Source organism: Solanum stenotomum, chromosome 9 (genome assembly GCF_019186545.1).
Source record: "Solanum stenotomum isolate F172 chromosome 9, ASM1918654v1, whole genome shotgun sequence".
In the NCBI taxonomy this organism is placed as follows: Eukaryota; Viridiplantae; Streptophyta; class Magnoliopsida; order Solanales; family Solanaceae; genus Solanum; species Solanum stenotomum.
The window spans coordinates 45,061,121-45,083,458 of record NC_064290.1 but is presented as its reverse complement, the minus strand read 5'-3'; the positions used below and the strand labels follow the sequence as shown (position 1 = coordinate 45,083,458).

The following is a 22,338-nucleotide window of genomic DNA, read 5'->3' as shown; positions in this document are numbered from 1 at the left end:
CTTTTGTGGGGCAGAAGAAGAACAACTCAGATATCTGAGAGTAATATTGGTCTTGTTTGAAGGAATTTCTGGGTTGCATATTAATTGGAGAAAGAGTTTTCTTTATCCCATTAATGAAGTACATAACATGGAGGCACTAAACATAATCCTAGGTGGACAAGTTGGGGCTCTCCCAACTACATACCTTGGGATGCCGTTGGGTGCTAAATCAATGTCTAAAAAGATCTGGAGCAGTGTAATAGAAAAGTGTGAGAAGAAGCTGGCTAGATGGAAGGGTCAATACTTGTCTCTTGGAGGAAGAGTTACTCTAATTAACTCAGTCCTAGATGCTATGCCTACTTACATGATGTCTTTATTTCCCATTCCAGTAGGGGTCACAGACAGATTGGACAGAATCAGAAGGAAGTTCCTATGGTAGGGAAACAAGGACAGGAAAGGTTACTGTTAAATTAGGTCTTAGGCCTAACTCACACCCCAAAAGCTAGCTCAAAGGGAGGAAGATTGCCCAAGCCTTATAAGGAGTCCATCCATCTCATTAACCACCGATGTGGGACTTTTGTCATTCTTTAACACCCCACTTCACGCCCACTGCTTGAGCATCTGGTGCGTGGGCAATTTTTGATTTTGGGGACCCCAACATCGGGTGAGACGGGCCCTGCTCTGATACCATCTTGATCATTACTGGTGATAACAATATCATCAACGTAAACAACCAAATAGATACATCGACTTGGTGCAGAATGCCGATAAAACACAGAGTGATCAGCTCCACTACGAGTCATGCCAAACTCCTGAATTACTGTGCTGAACTTCCCAAACCAAGCTCGAGGAGACTGTTTCAGACCATAGAGTGACCTACACAATCGACATACAAGGCTACTAGACTCCCCCTGAGNATAACATGGAGGCACTAAACATAATCCTAGGTGGACAAGTTGGGGCTCTCCCAACTACATACCTTGGGATGCCGTTGGGTGCTAAATCAATGTCTAAAGAGATCTGGAGCAGTGTAATAGAAAAGTGTGAGAAGAAGCTGACTAGATGGAAGGGTCAATACTTGTCTCTTGGAGGAAGAGTTACTCTAATTAACTCAGTCCTAGATGCTATGCCTACTTACATGATGTCTTTATTTCCCATTCCAGTAGGGGTCACGACAAACTGGACAGAATCAGAAGGAAGTTCCTATGGCAGGGAAACAAGGACAGGAAAGGTTACTGTTAAATTAGGTCTTAGGCCTAACTCACACCCCAAAAGCTAGCTCAAAGGGAGGAGGATTGCCCAAGCCTTATAAGGAGTCCACCCATCTCATTAACCACCGATGTGGGACTTTTGTCATTCTTTAACACCCCACTTCACGCCCACTGCTTAAGCATCTGGTGCATGGGAAATTTTTTATTTTGGGGACCCCAACATCGCATGAGACGGGCCCTGCTCTGATACCATCTTGATCATTACCGGTGATAACAATATCATCAACGTAAACAACCAAATAGATACATCGACTTGGTGCAGAATGCCGATAAAACACAGAGTGATCAGCTCCACTACGAGTCATGCCAAACTCCTGAATTACTGTGCTGAACTTCCCAAACCAAGCTCGAGGAGACTGTTTCAGACCATAGAGTGACCTACACAATCGACATACAAGGCTACTAGACTCCCCCTCCTGAGCAACAAAACCAAGTGGTTGCTCCATAGAGACTTCTTCCTCAAGAGCACCATGCAGAAAAGCATTCTTAATGTCCAACTGATGAAGAGGCCAATGACGAACGGCAACTATAGATAGAAAAAGACGAACAAATGCTATTTAGCCACAGGAGCGAAAGTGTCACTATAATCTAGCCCAAATATCTGAGTATACCCTTTGGCAACAAGGCAAGTCTTAAGTCGATCAACCTGACCGTCTGGACCAATTTTGAATGCATAAACCCAACAACAACCAACAGTAGATTTACCTGCAGGAAGGGAGACAAGCTCCCAAGTACCACTCTTATGTAAAGCAGGCATCTCATCAACCATTGCCTGCCTCCATCCAGAATGAGAAAGTGTTTCACCTGTAGTCTTAGGAATGGAAATAGAGGACAAAGACGACACAAATGCATAATGGGGTGATGATAGACGATGATAACATAAGAAGGTATAATGTGGGTTAGTATTTCGAGTGGATCATATTCCTTTTTGAAGTGCAAGCGGTTGGCAAGGAGGAGCCAAGTCCGCAGTAGGAGCAGGGTCCCGCGCATGACATGAATCATCTGGGACTAGGGTTGGACGTGGACGGCGATGATAAGTTAGTAGTGGTGGCACTACAACTGGAGATGTAGAAGTAATCATAGATTCCTCAAAGGTTGGCACAGGTAAAACCTGAGGTATGGGTAAGACCATATATACATCAGGATGATCAGAAGATGTATAGTAAGGTTGAGACTCAAAAAATGTAACATCAGCGGACATAAGGTATCGATGAAGATCATGTGAATAACAACGATACCTTTTTTGAACTCGAGAGTAACCAAGAAAGACACATTTAAGGGCACGAGGAGCTAATTTATCTTTCCCTGGGGCTAAATTATGAACAAAGCATGTGCTCCCAAATACACGAGGGGGGATAGGATAGAGATGTGACTGAGGAAACAGTATGGAATGTGGAACCTGATTCTGAATAGAAGAAGACGGCATTCTATTAACTAAATAACAAGATGAAAGGACTGCATCACCCCAAAAACGCGGCGAAACATGGGATTCAATGAGGAGAGTGCGAGCAGTCTCAATGAGATGCCTATTCTTTCTTTCTGCTACACCATTTTGTTAAGGAGTGTATGGACAAGATGTTTGGTGAATAATTCCTTGGTGAGACATAAACTTCTAAAACTGGGATGATAAGTATTCTAAGGCATTATCACTATGAAAAGTACGAATAGAAACACCAAACTGATTTTGTATTTCAGCAAAGAAACTTTTGAATATAGAAAATAACTCAAAACGATCTTTCAACCTAAGACCTAATTTAACAGTTACAATCTGGTAAAGTGGAATGATCTGATAATAGAAAAAAAGTATGGGGGTTTGGGTATTAAAAATCTGCAGAATCATAGCAGGCCCTCAAAATGAAATGGTTGTGGAAATATGCTAACGACGACAAACATCTGTTATAGAGAAAAGGCATCAAAGTCAAGTATGAAGAAGAAAATAGGTGGATGACAAAGGAAGTATTTTCCCCATATGGAGTGAATCTGTGGAGATCTATAAGGGCCTTGTGGGATGATTTCCAGATCAAAACCAAGCTTAAGGTTAGAAATGGGGAAAAGACAAGCTTCTGGGGAGATGACTGGCATGAGATGGGGATTCTGAGGAATATCTACCCAGATATCCACAACTTAATGTTAAATCAGCAAAGGACAATTGCAGGAATGTGGACACCTAATGGGTGGGAAATCAGTTTCAGAAGACAAGTAAATGACTGGGAAATCACAAGAGTTGCAGATTTCCTTAACACTATTGGCCAGTTTAAAGGAACACAAGAAGGGGAAGATGACACAAGACAATTTGATGAAAAAGGGGATAATTTTATGTCCGAGATGCATTTTTTGCGGAGAACAAGCAGAAATTGTTCGACATTTGTTCCTTCACTGCAAGATCACATGTCAGCTTGGGAGGCTATTCATAAACCTTAAAGGTTTCTCCTGGACTATGCCAGGAAAGGTTACAGAGGCCCTTCAAAGTTGGGAAGAAGTTGGGGTTCTAGCAAGAAGCAGATGTAGATGGAGAATCATACTAGCCAGCATATGGTGGTCAATATGGAAGGAGAAAAATTCTAGGTGTTTTGAGAACATAGAAAATAGTATAGAACATATCAAATTGAATTGTATCTTGATTCTATGTTTTTGGTGTAATCAGATTCGGTCTATTGATCATGTATCTATTATTGATGTGTTAGATTCATTATAGACATGGGATCATAGGATCTGGATTTACTTGTAAATATGGCCCTAGTACAACCCATGTACTGATCTGTTTCTATCAATAGTCACAAAGTTACCAGTTTCAAAAAAAAATAAAAAAAAATCACGGTCTTGTATCTCGTTAGAGTTTCATACCAAATATGACTTCTTTATACGAACAACACAATTTTGCTTGGGTTCATGAGATCGATGGGAGTAATCCAAAAAATAAATCAATTGATTTCTTCGTTTATTATACAACAGTTATATGATACAATCAATTCACTTCGTCCCTTCTATAATTCCAAATCAATCCAATTAATTGAAATATACAAATCAATAAATGTATACAAATGCTGAAACTATACAAGTAATAGTTGGAACGTATACTTGCAAATAATATACCAAATACAAAAGAAATAATTGTATATAATTGTTGAAAATATACAAATAAGGTCTGAAAAAGTAATGTGAAATGTGAAATATATCGATAGAAATACAAATCACAAAAATACACAAAATAAATTATACAAATACCTCAATAATGCTGAAATTATACAAATAATAGTTGGAACTTATACTTGTTTGATAATATACAAATACAAAAGAAGTAATTGTATATAGTTGTTGAAAATATACAAATAAGGTCCATCGACCCAGATTCAACATCTTCTTCTTCAGATGTTTAAGAACATGCATAAGTTGTTGCATTTTCACTGGGTCATTACAGTGTTTGGATCTAATTTCTTGATGATTAACTCCAGATTTAGCAAGAGATCCTACAATTTCTTTGGAACTTTTGAGTTAAGCCCAAAGAAAAAGATGAGAAATTGTCCAATTTTTGTGCATGCATTCGTATACCTCGAATGATTCTCTTGGAATGAGTGATTCGCTTGGAAGAAGTTAGTTCATCCATGATTTGTATGTATCTATGGAGATAACTGAAATACTAAAAGAAATCAGTGGCATCTACAAATACAAATAAAAAACAAAAGATTGAGGCCGTCGGAAGAGAAATAAAAGTAATATTAAAAAATACTGCAAGAAGTTACTTGAAATTGTAGGAGCACTTTGAGAGGGAGACATGAAATTTTTTAAATTTGAAATCTGATTGTGCTTGAGTGAATTAAGGAGAAAAATCAGTAAAAAAAATTAGGATGAGAGAGAAAGACTTTGTATAATCGGAAAAGGGCCAAAACTACCCTTGAACTATAGGAAAAGGTCTAAACATACCCTCCATCCATCTTTTGGTCTAAAAATACCCTTCCATTCACCTTTTTGGCTCACCTATACCCCTCCACTCACTTTTTGGCTCACTTATACCCTTTCATTCACCTTTTTGACTAATTTATACTTTTATGACTAACAACCAAAGTTTATTTTGTTTTATTTTTTAAAAAAATTATTATTTGTCATTTTCTTATTAGATAAAATAAAAATCTCATCTCTATTAATTTTTTTTCCCATAATCTATTCAAATAAAAAAATATGTACCTCTTCAAGACCCTAATTTTTTTTAATAAAAAAATCTAGTAATTTTTGTATTTGCTCTAAAAAAAATTTAAAAAGTTTGTTTTAAATAATTAATATATTATAAGAATATTAACAGTGCCACAATATCTATCTTCCTTTTTAAAATAAAAAAAATAAAATTGTTAACTTAATTTTTTTGCTAATCTGTGATAAATACTTTTCAAAGAAAAAGTTCCACAAACAGTTTCACTTAAAAATCAACTCATTAATANTTTTTAATAAAAAAATCTAGTAATTTTTGTATTTGCTCTAAAAAAAAATTTAAAAAGTTTGTTTTAAATAATTAATATATTATAAGAATATTAATAGTGCCACAATATCTATCTTCCTTTTTAAAATAAAAAAATAAAATTGTTACTTAATTTTTTTGCTAATCTGTGATAAATACTTTTCCATAAACAGTTTCACTTAAAAATCAACTCATTAATAAAAAAGAAAAAAAAAAGCAAATGGACGGTCGTAGCCATAGGGAAAATTTAAGTAGGAAAATAGAGAAAAATGTGTGTAATGTATTTATGGGTAAGATAATATATTGTTATGATTATGACATAATAAATTTGTTTATAAAATATTAATCATATATATCATGTTTAGAATCTTGATTTAATTAATTAAATATTAGCCGTTAATTTTTTCTTATGTCATGAGTCTTCAATCTAAGTAAAAATTTGAGGAAATGGAGAGGAGTTGGATCCAAAAATAAATAAATAATAAAAAAACTACATATTTTTTTATATAAAAAAAAATTGGGGTCTTGAAGAGGTATATTGCTTTGGTTTGGATACATAATGAGAAATAATCTAATTGAGGTGGGCTCTTTATATTATTCAATAGGAGAATGACACATAATAAATATTTTTTTAAAATAAAGAATAAAGAGAGAATTGTTAGTTTCAAGGGTATAAGTGAGCCAAAAAGGTGAATGGAAGGGTATTTTCAGGATGGATGAAGGGTATTTTTAAACCTTTTCTTATAGTTTAGGAGTATTTTTGGCCCTTCTTGGTTGTATAATTGGGAAAAACCGAAAATATGGTAGTATATGTTGGATATACAAATCCGGAAGTGGTTACTAGTAAATAGGATGAAATGTTAGTGACAAGCGGTAATTTCTTACAACTATAGCTATGGTAAATAATTAAGTTATATGTTTGCTTAATCGCGTAATTTTTCCTATATTTTTTTTAACAAGGTAAAGTTCTATTAATAAAAGTACCAAGAAGGAACAGTTAGAGCAGACCTACAACGGCCAAAAGCATAACAACTGAATATCACCTATCTCCTCTAGGAAATCTAAATACTGTTCCAATTTCTGTAAAACTCCTTTTACACCCAAAAATAATTATTCAAAAGACTTCTATTTGTAATCTTGGATGCATGCTGTCTTATCCTGTCAAAGAAAATTTTGTTCCTCTCAAACCATACTGTCCCTAAAACACATAGCAGGATTGTTCTCCACACTGCCTTCTGATTTTTTGATGTTACCATGTCTCCAATAAAATCTTTACATTTTGTGGCAAAACTCACTTAATACTATACATATTAAGGAATAGCTCCCAACATTGTCTTGCCATTTTGCAACGAATGAGGAGATGATTGGCAGTTTCTAACTCTTCTTCACGCATGTATCATCTACTACTTGAAATTATTCCTCTCTTTTGTAGATTATCCTGGGTTAAAAAGCTTTCTTTGCTACTACCCACCAAAAAGATGCTACTTTCACTTCCATATTACTTTCAGTGGCAAATCTAATGTATACATCCCTTGTTGTTCTGTAACAGAGTATAACATCACTTAACTGTGCATCATCTGAGAAAATTCATCTACTTCCTAGTAATTGAGGTCCTCAGTAAAGATCAGCTACCAGCCAGTACTTGAGTAAAATCTGTTACCCTCCCATTCTTATTAGTGGAACATCTATATTAAGTCAGAAATTTTGATTTGAAACTTCCATTTCCAGTCATAATCAGACCAGAATTGGATATTATTACCATTTGCAGCTTAACTTTACAATCTGACCATATTTACTCCATAGACTACTAATAGAGCTCCAAACTCTCCCCATTGGAAGAGGATTGGACTGTACAGGGAGTCCATAAATCTTTTCTGCCATATTTGACATCTCTTAGTTGTTTTCATTACTTGCACTTTCATCATTATACCTCCAAAGCCATTAAAATAACAGGGTTTTTGTTATGCAATCTCAATTCCTTACTCCCAGATCCCCTGGATATTAGTAATTACATGTTGATTAGAGATGGAAATTAGTTTAAGAATAACTTCTTTAAGATAATATGTTTCTTCATTTCTGATCCTGTTCTTTTTTATTCCTGATGCCAACATAGACCCTATATGTGCTTAATTGTCTGCTGAAGATATTGGATTCAAAGTGCTTTAGATATCTGATCTGATAGTTGTGCAGTTTGATTGCTATTAAATCTATTCATTCACTTTTAATCCTTTTCTTTTCTTGAATTGAAATTGTAGGACGGGAGTCATATGAAGACGATGTGCATTGAGTTAGTTGCTAACCGTTTCTTGCGGAAGGTATGGTCGTATTCCATAAATTCTGTATATGTCCCCTCATATTTGTAATTCACATTAACGTCACATGTAAACTCCAAAGTCAAGGTTACACTTACAATAGAGTGTTGAGAATTCCAGAAGGGGTTTGTCCCATATGGATTGTATTAAGAATTCCAGAAGGGGTTTACAAAGTTTCTCTCTCCATCTGTTGTGTTGTTTTAAATGCTTAGATTCTTTCACAACTATCTACTCACACCCTAGTCTATGTAACATAGGAGGTACGTTTTTGTTCCTTCTTTTTGCGGAGTGATTGAAAAAGTTTATGCAATAGGGTAGAATATCTCTCTACTTCTACTCCATCCAAAGAAGGAAGATTATCATTGTGTGTATCTAATACTTCCTTCGTATTATAGATGGATATAGTATTTGGATAGAACCACACACAAAACCCAGTCTGAGCGATATATATCATATATATATATATAAAAGAGAACCCTAGGCCCGCCTACGTGGCGCCACCACAAACCAGGAATCCTTTTTAAATTTATTTATTTCCAAAACTAGCCTTCCCCTTTCGTGAAACGTTGCGACTTTCATGAAAAGTTGCGACTTTAATGAAAAGTTGTGAATTTTACGAAAAGTTGTGATTTTTATGAAGAGTTACGACTTTTATAAAAAGTTGTGACTTTTATGAAGAGTTGCAACTTTTATGAAAAGTTGTGACTTTCCGAAGGGTTGTAACTTTTCCAAAGAGTTGTGACCTTTCCGATAAAGCACAATAAACATTTGTTAACATTACCCTTTGTTGTCTATAAATAGAGGGACTTCCTCTCATTTTAAAACAACGAAAATTCTGAACTTCTTCTTCTTCTGCACAAATAAATATTTGTGTACTTTGCTCATGTTGAGGGATTACTACACCATTGTATTTGTATCAATACACTGGCAATAGAATCGTTCTATCCTGAGAGGATCTATTCCTTTAAACCTCAGGTACTAGAGGAGAATAATTTCCTTAAAGGGACACTGTGCATTCAGTGGGCTCAATTTTTTCCTTTTTATTTAATTCTATTGTTACAGATCCTGGTATGTTTTCTTACAGTCATTAGTTTATGCTTATGTTATTAATATAGCACTTTAAGATTTTGGAGGAATGCTTTGCCTTGAGATAAAATGTTATTGACAATGTAAAATATGTATCGAAAATACGAATATTACTGAATAATCATATGTAAGCTTAATAAAAGAGTTTAATCCCGTGCGAAGCATGGGTAATTTACCTAGTTATATAATATATGTACATATGTATGTAATGTATCACAAAGTATTGGTGGATGCAGATTGTATATTGCATCTGCTGACTTAAATTTTTAGATCACTCTCTACTTCCTAACACTTGCTAAAATAGGAATAGCATTGTATAGTCTCCTACAAGAAAAAGGATTATAATGTAGTGTCTATAAATAGGGCTCAATGTAATAAGATAGAAAACTCAATTCCATAATACTTTTATCCTTTATTTCTCACATGGTATTAGAGCATTGGTGAGAAAATGTAGTTGTGCAACCAGCTTCTTCCAGGAAAGAATATTTCACACTGTGCTATTTTCCGGTTACCTAAGGGCTAACTCCGTCAACATCCCTTTCTGGAGGTGTTTCCCAAAAACCAACACCACAAGGCAGATCAGCCTCCAGTGACCAAACCTCGGAAAAAATCTCGAGCAGAAGACCTGTCATGCGTCTCCACCCGTCGCTGACAATTAGTTTCCCCACAAAGTTTTCGACCCATGTGCAATTTTCAACCACTTTTTTGGGCAGTCAAAGTTGGTCCAGATGGCCAAGTTGATCAGCTTAAGGCTCGCTTTGTTGCCAAGGGGTATCCTAGAAATTTTGTGTTGATTACAGTGGTACTTTTTCTGCCATGGCTAAAATAACATTTGGCCATCTTTTTCTATCCATGGCCATTGTCCGTCATTGTCCTCTTTATAAGTTGGACATTAAGAATGCTTTTCTCTTAGATGACTTTAACGAAGATATTTATATAGAGAAACCACCTAGTTTTGTTGTTCAAGGGGAGTCTAGTAGTTTGGTATGTCGATTGCTCTGAAACAATCTCCTCAAGCTTAATTTGGGAAGCGTGATGCAGTAATTAAAGAGTTTGACATGATTCACAGTGAAGCTGATCACTCTGTGTTTTTATCAACATTCTACTCCAAATCTGTGGATTTGTTTCATGTTTATGTTGACTATATCACCGACAGTGATCAGGATAATATCTCTAATTTAAAGCAACATCTCTTTCAACATTTTCGGACTAAAGACCTTGGCACACACTAAGTATTTCTAGGTGTTGTGGTTGCTTAGTCTAGATTACATATTGCTATTTCACAATGAAAGTATGTCCTTGACATTCTTAAGGAGACAAGAATGGTGGGATGTTGACCAATTGATACCCCTATGGATCTGAATGTTTAACTCCTGCCATGACAGTGGGAGACGCTCAGTGATCCTTGAAGATATAGGTGGCTGATTGATAAGTTGAATTATCTACGGTGTCTAGACCTGCCATTTCTTTTCCTGTGATTGTTGGAAGTCAGTTTACGGATTCTCCCTGGATAGTCTTTGGGATGCATTTGTCCGCATTCTACGATATATTAAGTCAGCTCTAGGCAAAAGAGTACTCTTTGAGGATTGTGCATACGTTTTCTTGCTCCGTTTCCTTGGTACCCGAACCGGAGAACTATCCACAAGACCGCTTCATGCTCCAAACTCGAGAAGAAGCTTTCGAAGGTGCATGTACCATTACTTGTACTTGTTATTCCACTAGTGATTTTTGGCAAGATCAATATTTAGTGATCAGTTATGATTGCTCAAACTACGGTACATAGTTTCAGTCTGGTCTCCTCTCCCAGGTTTCAGCTTCAGGCTCCCACTGAGGCCGTGATCAGACCATTGGATAAACAGATGCTAATTGGGCATACTTTCTGATGGACATTCTACATCTCAATATTGTGTTTTCGTAGGAGGTAATTTGGTGTCCTGGAAGAGTAGAAATAGAATATGGTTGCTCAATCTAGTGCAAAGGCAGAGTATCGAGCATTGGTTTGGATCAAACAATTGCTTAGAGAATTAAAATTTAGAGAACTTGTATGTGATAATCAAGCGACCCTTCATATTGCATCAAATCCGATATTTCACGAAAGGACTAAGTATGTTGAAATTGACTATACACACTCTCAGGAGATGTTATTATTAATAAACTTGTGAAGTCAAGTGTTCAACCTACAAATGTTTTCATCAAGTCACTAACTGATGCTCGTATAAGTTTCATATCTAACAAACTTTGTACATATGGCTTATATGCACCAGCTTGAGAGGGGGGGTGTTAGTATAGGAATAGGAGTAGGATTGTATATAGTCTCCTACATGGAAAAAGATTATAATGTAGTGTCTATAAATAGGAGTGTGTAATAATGTAAAAAACACAATTCAATAATACGTTCTCCTTTATTGGTCATAACACTTCTTCTTTGCACTACAAGTCTACACAAACGACAACAGAGTGTACGATTCATGCATAGAAGCACAATACACGAAGAGTGAAATAGTAGATGCATTATCAAATAGGTTCCCCAAGTTGAAAAGTAAAACAATTCTAGACAAAGAAAAGATGTGAACATCTACACATGTTACCTGTTTCTAAAAGGATGTGAACGTCTACCCAAAACCTTAAGAGATAAGACAACAAGTAGAGTGGCCCAAGAGCTTTATAAACTCCAGTGTATTTCATTACACAACCTATATGGGACAATACTATAACTCATCACCCCTTGGCCCCCAGCATGTGTAATTCAATTTTTGGGTTCATGCTTGAACTTTAATGTGAACTTACGGGTGCAAGCATGGGCTTGCCAAATATTAGCTCCTATACTTTATGAAAGAATTTAAACATCCAAAAGAACTTTAATGCAATGAAAATCCTCGCACAATCGATGTGGCACAGCAATATAACTTAACTCAGACAATTATTTGAAACAAGATGAAAAATAAAGAAAAGTGTTTGCCACTTCAGTTACTCTTATGAAGAAGTTGTTAGATATATCATGCTTTGATCTTCCCTCTTTTTCCTCCATACCGAAGGTTAGTTTATATGTAACTGAATAAGTGTATAACAGCGGTGGGCATCAGGTAATAACACAATTTGCCCATGTAATGATAATTTATAACTAATCCAAAACATTGTTCTCTAAGACAAGCCTCTGACCAATTTGTACAACTAGTAAGACCCAAAAAGGAAAATGGGTCCTTTTTGTGTTGCCATTCCCCTGATTGCATTCTCTTCTGTGCCCTTTGACAAGGCCCTCATTTTTTATATCAGATACATGATACATAGAAATACGTTAATATCAGGCCCTCATCTTTGTTTCCTACTTTTGAAGCATGATGTCTATGGTTTTTGTTCTATCATTTGTGTATGTAGTTTAAAAAGATTAAAAACAAAGATGCATCAACTTGTTTTTCACTTTTTTTCGTTTATAATTTCTAAAAGCATCACTATGAGGCCAATGAATAATGAGGAAGCTACTGGATGTAAAAAACAGAAGAGGAAGCTATACAGAACTTAAACTTGCCTTAAGAAACATATGAGTCCGCTTTCTTCCTCAGTAACTGTCTCGCCCAATTTCAGCCAAGAGCAGTTTATATCCCCCACTAATTTGTAAATAATTGACGTAATAAAGACAGACCTTCATTTTTCCAAGTTGCTGCCTGTTAGATAAAACTCTGAAGGACCAACAGAGGAAAGTATCGTGAGGTCAAATAATATTAAGCCTTGCGTGTAAATTTCTCTTGCTTACTGTTTGGACTACTTAACTTTGTTGAATTTGGAAATGGTGCAAAGTATTTTATCATTCCCAGTGGCGAGGCCATTAAAATTTCTTACAATCAGAGTGAAAATATAAGGTTATGATCTTCAAGTTCCCTCTGGACCATTCAGATATTTGGTTGTGCTGTTTTCTGCTGTCTGACTTGTACTCACCGAGGTATCAGTAAGGATCAACTATTACATGAAAGTTCATTGAAAACATGAGAGTTTGATTTTATCTAGATCTTACAGATACAGAGAGAGAACCTGATTCCATAGGAACTTTGGGTTCATGTCCTTTAAACTGTTGCAACATGTGTAATTACTTACTATGCTATGCAGATGGTTCGCGTTCTTGTGGCAACCGCAATTAGAGAAGCAGCTGCTGGAGCCGATGATGATGCCTTGCTGAAGCTGATGGATGCCACCTGCAGGCGCGCCACTGCTCCACCTGCTCCACCTGATGGTCTTTGCCTGGTCGACGTGGGTTATACAGATTATGATATAAGACACTGCCTAATTCCTTAAAGTGACAAGGCAGACGAATTGTCAGCTTACAAGCATTTATCTTTCTCAAAGGGAATGTACGAGGAGCGTGCTAACAAATAGCTTCTTTCTCCTGTCTAGTCTCCCCTCTGATTGTAATGTAGCAGTTTTAGCTTGGAACTTGGGATGGCTGCATCAAGCCTCTCAACCAAAACAGAGACTATCATTCACTTCATATTACATTTCCGAGTTCCTGTAGTTTATGCTCTTAAACTGTTGTCTTTTTAAGTTGGGTTGAACTCCACTTCAGTGTTTCAAAGAGTTATCATTTGATTTCATGTCAATGGTTTGTTTCATAGTGCAATTTTTACTGAGGGATCTTTTGATTGTACATTTCCAAATTTTCTTTCATTAAGGTATATGATTTTACCCCCTTTTTTCACTTATACAACAAGATAATAGGGATAACAATTGGGGTGACAAAATCAAACCCAATCCAACCCGCCCGATCCGGTTAAGTTTGGGTTGGTTATTGACTTACCCATTTCATTAGCTCAACCTATTTCAATCCAATCCATTAAGAATTGGGTTGATATGTAACCCGAATTAGCTCATGACAAATCTTGTCAAAATATTTTTAATTTTTTTTTGATATGTTATATATAGTCATAATAAAGAAAAAAATAATTTATTAGGTACTAAAATAGTTTAAAAGAACAAATAAAACAATTAAGCTTAGTAAAAATTGAGTTGGGTTGGGTTTTGATCTGTTATATAACCCGTTACCTAACTCATTTTGATCCAATCCATTTTGATCCAAGCAAATTTGTGTTGAATTGGGTCTTGACATGATTATTGTCTTAACTCATTATAACCCGTTCAAATTTAACCCAATCTATCCAATTGTCACCCCCGGATAACAAAGAGAGTGAAATAGAACTTGATATGGATATATCAGCTAGTTCATATTTGAGTAATTAAATAATTGCATGGCTCAGACTTTTAAAACCAAAAGATAATGTTACTAATAATAAAAGGAAAATTTTCAAAATGTCAATATTTTAGTATTTAATAGGATTCTTTTGCCACACTTTCAATATTTATTAAAAATATCAATATTTTAGTTTATTATGTATCTGATTTATGTTTTTATTATCTATCTATATGTAATAGGAGAGGAAATAGTGCCACATGTCAGCACCATATAATTTCTAGATATATTAAATACTAAATACAACAATTTCTTATTTAATATATTAAATAAAAATAACAATTTAAAAACTGTTTTTAGAATTCGTGCACGTCAAAAACTATTGAAGTGGTCTCTTTTTATGATAAAAAATAAATTGAATATATATTTATTCCTAATAAAATGCAAAACTAACCACGGTTTTCATGTTTGAAATCACTAAAATTTCTCACACAATTTACTTTATTTTTAAAAAATAGAATATATAAAATTGTCAGCATGACAAAGAAATCCATAAAATTATAACCATAAAAAACGGAATCAATAAAATTATTACTAATTTATTTCGTTTTTAAAATTATATTAATAATAATAATAATAATTTCAACAAATCAGCATGACAAAGAAATCACTAAAATTATAACCACAAAAACGGAATCAATAAAATTATTACTAATTTATTCGTTTTTAATATAATAATAATAATAAAAAAAAAATAATAATAATAATAATAATAATAATAAATATTTTCAGCGTGACAAAGAAATCAATAAAATTATAATCATAAAAAACGGAATCAATAATATTATTACTAATTTATTTCGTTTTTAAAATTATAATAATAATAATAATAAATAAATATTAATTTACTAATGGACCATTAAAGTAAATTAATATTTTATAAAATTTATGNTTCGTTTTTAAAATAATAATAATAATAATAATAATAATAAATAATAAATATTTTATTAATTATTATCCAATATAAACCGTATATGATTATCATTATCCTTAATGGTAGTATATCAGTTCATACCATTAGTGTTTTCTCTCATTCAAAAACGCTCTTACAATATTAAACAATTAAAGGCTTCTCATAATTGCCTTCCTCATCTACGTGTGAAAACTCAAATTCTCATTTCGTAAGGTAATAAAACATTTTCATTTTTTTTTATCTTCATCAATTGTTACTGTTCAAAAAAAATTAATTTTAACAATTTATCACTCTAATATATCAATATGCATGTGTCTTTCCCAGGAATTGACATTCCTGGCAAATTCAATTAGTAACATTTCTTCCTTTATGTGTTTGTATATATGAATTTATGTATAAAATCCTATAATCAATATAATTTTTCTTAGTTGCTCTTTGAAAATTTATTCTTAGTTATATGAATAAAAAATAAATGATGAATAGGGTTTATGTCTTTTTATGAATTTTATGGATTAGCCTATATTGTTTTAATAACACATTTATTTAGCATGTGTATGTGTATAATTTAATGTTAATTTTGGCGCTTCAGGGTATTGTTGAAATTCGTTGTCTTACTATTTCAATTCAACGGCTATGAAATTTGAATTTTATATTTTTAAAAATTCATCAAACGATGGACAGATCAATTAATGATGATATTTGCTTTGAAAGAAAAAGATACTTGATAACTATAACAAGAAATAAAATCTATGTTGTGTTATTGGAAACTAATGGGCCATCAAAGTAAATTAATATTTTATAAAATTTATGATAATGATCCGCAATTCAATTTTATAGTTTTTAAAAATTTGTATCACTAATTATTATATGAGTAATACGACCATTTGAGTTTTTTTTTAGCAACTTTCACATATAGCAAACACAAAATTCATATTTATATGCTATAGCAAACTTTGCATAATTGTGCTTCATAGCAAACATAAATATGTATATTTCGCTATACATATACAAAAGAAAGCAGTTGTATAATCTGCTTTGGTATACATATACAAAAAGATCAATTGTATAAAGTGAGAGAGGCGAGTGAGCGAGCGAGATCTGGGAGAGTGGCGAGTGAGACTGGGAGAGTGGCGAGTGAGATCTGGGAGAGGGGAGAGATGAGAACGAAAATATANCGAGAGAGGCGAGAGAGAGAACGAGAGTGGCGAGCGAGATTCACCAGGAGAGAGGTTAAATAGCAATAGTTTGCTATGGGGTACAATTAAATCAAACTATATTTATAACATTTAATTTGAATTAATAGTTTGCTATTATATACAATTTTCCATTTTTAGAGCTAACCATCCACTTTACAAGGAAACTTTAACTACATCTTATCCTGTATCTTTAAATTCACATATTAGTTTTTTTAAAAAAAATTTAAAATACTTAACCAATTAGAATGGTTAGTTTCCACGAAAATGTTGGAAACAAATAACATGTTAAAAATAAAATTTATAATTAGAATTAAATTTTCTTTATTTAATAAAAAGAAACAAAAAATAATAAAATAAAAATATCACTAAATAATAATAATAAAAAATAATAATAATAATAATAATAATCTGAAAATAAAAATAAAATTAAAAGAAAAATGAACTGAAAAATTGACGTTAATTTTAAAGCAGTTCTAAAAATTAATACATTTTAAAACTTACTTAAATTAATGAATTTAAAAAAAAAAATTTAAAAAAAACATTGTCACTTTGATTATATCTTTAAATTTTTCCAATTAACTTTTATTTTTAAAAAATACGTCGTGCATCAACATTTTAAATTTTAAATAAATAGTAAAACTGCCCACTAATTAAAAGTAACGGTTCTGAAGATATACTTTATTTTTTAAATATAAAACTGATTTTAAATTTAACTTTTTCAAATTGAGTAACCAACTCACATAATATTATTATATTTATTCTAAAATGGCAAGTTGGTTCCTTTTCATATTTGAATTTAAAGTGGTTAAAAATTGCTCTACGCATTACCTTTTTCTCTGTTGCTATTTATATACAATTAAAAAATTCAGAAAATCAAAGACATGAACGTTTTCAGAAATACATGCAGATTCATAATTTCGCACAATTGAATAAAGATACTTTTACTGATATTGTTTTTATCCCATGGCTGCTTTATATTTAGTTTGATCTTTTTCTTCTTCTTTTTCTGATTTATTGAGACTTAACCATATTTTTGTAGATTTCGAGAATTTATTTGGTGTACAATTTTATAACGTAATAAATTTATTTTTCCTTGCACTCTCAACATATATTATGTAATTATTATAATTTTATTTGTTAGTTTGAAATTTAAGATATTCGTATGATTTTTATCATAACTATATTTTGATATTTTAGACTTTCCGTCATTAGACTATATTAGTGATAACATTGATAAGAAATTAATTGCAATAGTTTAATAAATGATGGGGATATTATTATTTGCATGTTGATCATAAATAAAATTATTATCTCTATAATACCGATTTATTGCAAAAAATATTTCTTCACCCTCTTTTTTTCTAAGTAATAATTAATTGTTTGTCAACTATTATTTTGTACATTTTTTAAATAAGATATTTTCATCTGTTACAATATTATATATGTATTCTTGGTCAATATCAATATAACCTCTTTTATGAATTTCAAGCTTTATATTATTGATTTTTATATGAATAACACTTATCAATGCCTTCAAGTATTAATTTAATTTCTTTCGATTTTGTTGATAGATTTACAGATTAGTACTTATGACGTCTAACAATATTAATCATCAACATTATCATAAATGAAGTTTAAATTCTTTGTCGTGTTTTCTGATAAAAAAATTATTTTTTTCTGATAATATGTTAGATTTAATGGAATAACTTATCGTTCAATATTAATAAGCGGAGATTGAAAACCTACTATATTGTTGTTATTCTCAATGGACTATAAACTTTGAAATCGGTGAGTGTATTAAAGGTTAGACTTTTTGATTTTATCTATTCCTTATTCAATAATATATATATATGAAATGCTAATTTTTTTAATTTAATAATAATAATAAATACTAATTTTTTTAATTTTACAAATAGAATTTTTAAAAATAAATTGCAAAGATATATTTTTTTTAGAAAAAAAACAGATGACAATTATATAAACAAATGCACATTTAAAGTTATTAATTAATGGACTAAAAAAATATAGTAACTTTGTTTCCCCACAAACTGTTGGGTTCTGAATGGTGATTAGGGCATCATGCGGAAGCTTACAATTTACAAATCATATAGTTGATAAATCAGATAACAAAAACTTATACTAAAAATCAAAATATTATTATATCAAATTAATATAAAGAAAAACATTGAAACTTTAGAGAGAATAAATCTCCCCATAAACAAAAGTCTTAAACGACTACATTGTGGATGTTATTGTTTTTTGTGTTAGAAGAAACAAACTTATATTTATAGAGTCCTAAAACCTTTACTAGAAAAGGAGTCCTAAAACCTTTCCTACTAGAAAAGGAGTCCTAAAAGAAGAAAATAAACCAAATATAAAATAATATTATATTTTCCTTTCAAGAAAAGTAAAAACATTTATGGTAATGTTTTGTTTTTTCTTTAAGGAAAAATAAATCTTAAATTCTGGTAAGAAAATCAGGGCAAAACCCTAACACAAACTACGATGATATTTTGAATGAACATTTAATAATTATAGAATTTAATAATAATAATTTTTAAAATTTAACTTTTCTAGCTAATACTTCTGAATTTCAGATTTGAGTTAATTTTAAATTGTTTGTAAAAATTTTGAAAAAAAAAAACTTAAATTACAAAAGAGGCAGACAAGGAGAAGATGTAGGCCTGGGATAAAGTGGTGGGGTCAATCGATATTTACATGATTGTGGAAAAGATTCTTATAGTTATCTACCTAACTTAAAAATAATTGGAAATAAATTGTCTAAAATGTAAAATAATAATTATTATTAATTGAATAAGTAAAATTATATATAATGTAAACGTTTTTATTCTATGACTATATATATTAATATAAAAAATAAATTGTCTATGAATTTTAAAATCCTAGAATTTAAAGTTTATTTTTTTTAATGCAAAAGAATCTATATACTCTATTATTATTATTATTATTATTATTATTATTATTATTATTATTATTATTATTATAACAATAATAATAATAATAATAATAATAACAATAATAATAATAATAATAATAATAATAATAATAATAATAATAATAATAATAATAATAATAATCATTGAAAGAGAGAAAAAAATTTCCCTCTCATCAAGTTAGGCTTAAATCATATGCATTGCTCAAAAAGGGCTCCTACAAGGAATTTAAAAACTATTTAAAATTATAAAAATTATTTTTTTAAAAGAGTTACATAATATTTTTACTTTATACTTTTTATTTGAGAGTGGTTAATTAATTTTAAAAATGTAAGTTTAAAATTAGAAACAAAATAGGTAGTTTCAAAACTTACCTAGACAGTTTAAGGATACTAATTATTATAATCTTAAATTTTTCTATTTGGATTAATTAATTAATTGGTTTTAAGGACCACACATTATCCAATCTTTTAAGCTTTCAATCTATTTTGTATTGCTTTTTTTTTTTATATATATATTTCACTGCCTTTTAAGTAGTATTGTTGTGACGAGTAGGATGTTTTAACAAATGTAATTTACGTTTTTCCATGAAATTCGATAAAACTTTTATTTGACTTATTCAAATGGGATATCTTTGATAATACTATTTTTTTTGTTAGAGCATATTTTGATATATTTATAGCTTATGGGCTATGGCTTATAAGAGCAAAGTCAGAAGATATAATTTCTACAATCTTATAGCATCATAGAAAAATATTTTTTCTTACTAAAATCATTTATTTGTAATTTTATTAAATTCGAAACTAAAATACAAAAATTAAAAATTTGAATGATCCACTTTAAAATTAAAAAAAAACTTTAATTTTCTTATTTAAATAAAACATGAATATAATAACCGAGTTACTAACTAATTTAATGTGATATAACCATTTTAAAAAAAAAATATAAATTTATGTAAACATAAAATTTTAAAAATTAAAATTTTGAATGATCCACTTTAAAATTAAATATTTTTAAAACTTTAATTTCCTTATATAAATAAAACATGAATATAAAAACTGAGTTACTAACTAAATATTTTCATGTGTTTTTTTCAAGAATTAAACATTTATTTACAATTAAAATTTAAATAGTCAGTTTTATAACTTTCCATTACATTTCCATGTACACACCAACTCTTAAATTGAATAACAAAAATCAATAAAATAAACAAAATCAGATTATGTCAAAAATAAAAATAAATTAAAATTTACTTGCAAACTCACTAAATATGATTACTATAAAAGAGTAAATCGTGATTTTTTTGTCCCTTTTTAATAGCAACTACATGTCAAGCTTTGGTCTCTAATGGTGATTAAATTAATTAATTTATCTATAATTGTTATAAAAAGAAAGATGAATATGTTTTTTTCAAAGTAAAGGTTAAAGAAAATAAAACGTGCAACATATAAGTTGGGTTATTCAATTATGAATTTTGAATAGTACATATTCTTAGCTAAATATATTAATTTCAACAAGAATTATTTTTAAAATCAAATTTATTTATTTTAAAAATGGATAACTACCCCTATATAAACTGCATACAAATAGTTAAATAACCTCATTAATTTATGGTATAAGCAAGTACTAAAAAAAAGGAAAAAATTATTATTGTTTATGGCCTAAATTATTGTATTGATAAAAAATATAAGAGTCTTTTTATTTAATTTTCTCTTTTACAAATAACATAAATATTAATGGGAAGATAAGCTAAACTTAAATATTCTCTTTTTTAAGAAATTCAATTATAGTATTTATTATTATTATTATTATTATTATTATTATTAGTATTATTATTAGTATTATTAGTATTATTATTATTATTATTATTATGTTATTTTTTAGGTGGACGTGCAGCTTGGAAACGAAGTAATGGGATCATGTTAGAAGTTATTTAGCTAAAATGTAAATTTTTTTAACGGTTATTATACTTAAAATAAATGAACTGTCTTTAATTTTTAGAATTTAGAAACCTATTAAATGTACATAAATTCTAAAAAGGAAATGGTACAAAAGAGACCAATTATTATAATGTTTCAAAGAATTGAAAATTATTTTGTCAAAAGTGAAATAAATAATAGTCCATTAAATTAATTAGGAATTATTAAAGAAAAGATGAAAACGATATCGGCCATTAAATAATATATTATACTACTAGAAAAAATTGTAAGTTCCTCGATATTTGTTTATTGATAAAGATATAAGTTGTTATTTTTTTCTGTGAAAAAATAAAATCTTAGTTAATAATTTTAAAAATAACATACAAGCAACTGATTCACTATTTGCAATTAACTAATTTCAATGATATATATATACACTCTATTTTATATTATTTTTCTATTATAATATTACACTAATTTAAGAATGTAAAATATATTTTGAACCTTTTTTATTCGAAGAAAAACATATGCAAAGTTAATCAATATATCATTTAATCTTATGACATTGAACATTTCATGTGAAAATTTTGAATTAGTAAATAGTGATCATGAAAAATTATTAATATATTAATACAACATAAAAATAAAACATGACAAATGTGTAAAAATATTAGACCTTTTGATATTTTCTAAAATTAAAATAATAAAAGTTTAATATTATGCGCAACGCGCGGTACGCATACTAATTTGTTTTAATTGAAAGAATACAAATATTTATTAACAAAAATGAGAAATTTAGGGGAAAGAAATTTTAAAAAGGAACATATATACACACAGAGCAGCGTCCCCTTGTTGATGAAATTTATCAATATCGATTTTTAAGTTTCCATTGATAGTACTCAATCTCTAATGAAGTGAATTTGCTTAAATTATTTTTTTTCTGTTTGGGAAGAAGATTTAGAAACAAATCGGTCCAAAGTTCGTTGACAACCAGATTTGTAGAAGAAATTTATCATTGAGAC

At 30.6% G+C, this 22,338-nt stretch overlaps 1 protein-coding gene across 1 annotated transcript in view; it reads left to right on the top strand.

The window, feature by feature from the left end:
• The window catches only part of LOC125875520 (uncharacterized), a 30,928-nt gene extending 17,247 nt beyond the window's left edge, over positions 1–13,681 (top strand). Inside the window, exons 8-9 of the mRNA XM_049556502.1 lie at positions 7,956–8,015; positions 13,200–13,681. Of these exons, the coding sequence (XP_049412459.1) occupies positions 7,956–8,015; positions 13,200–13,385 (246 nt within the window). The 3' untranslated portion in view covers positions 13,386–13,681. The remainder of the gene's footprint in view (positions 1–7,955; positions 8,016–13,199) is intronic.
• The last annotated feature ends 8,657 nt before the right edge of the window (positions 13,682–22,338 follow it).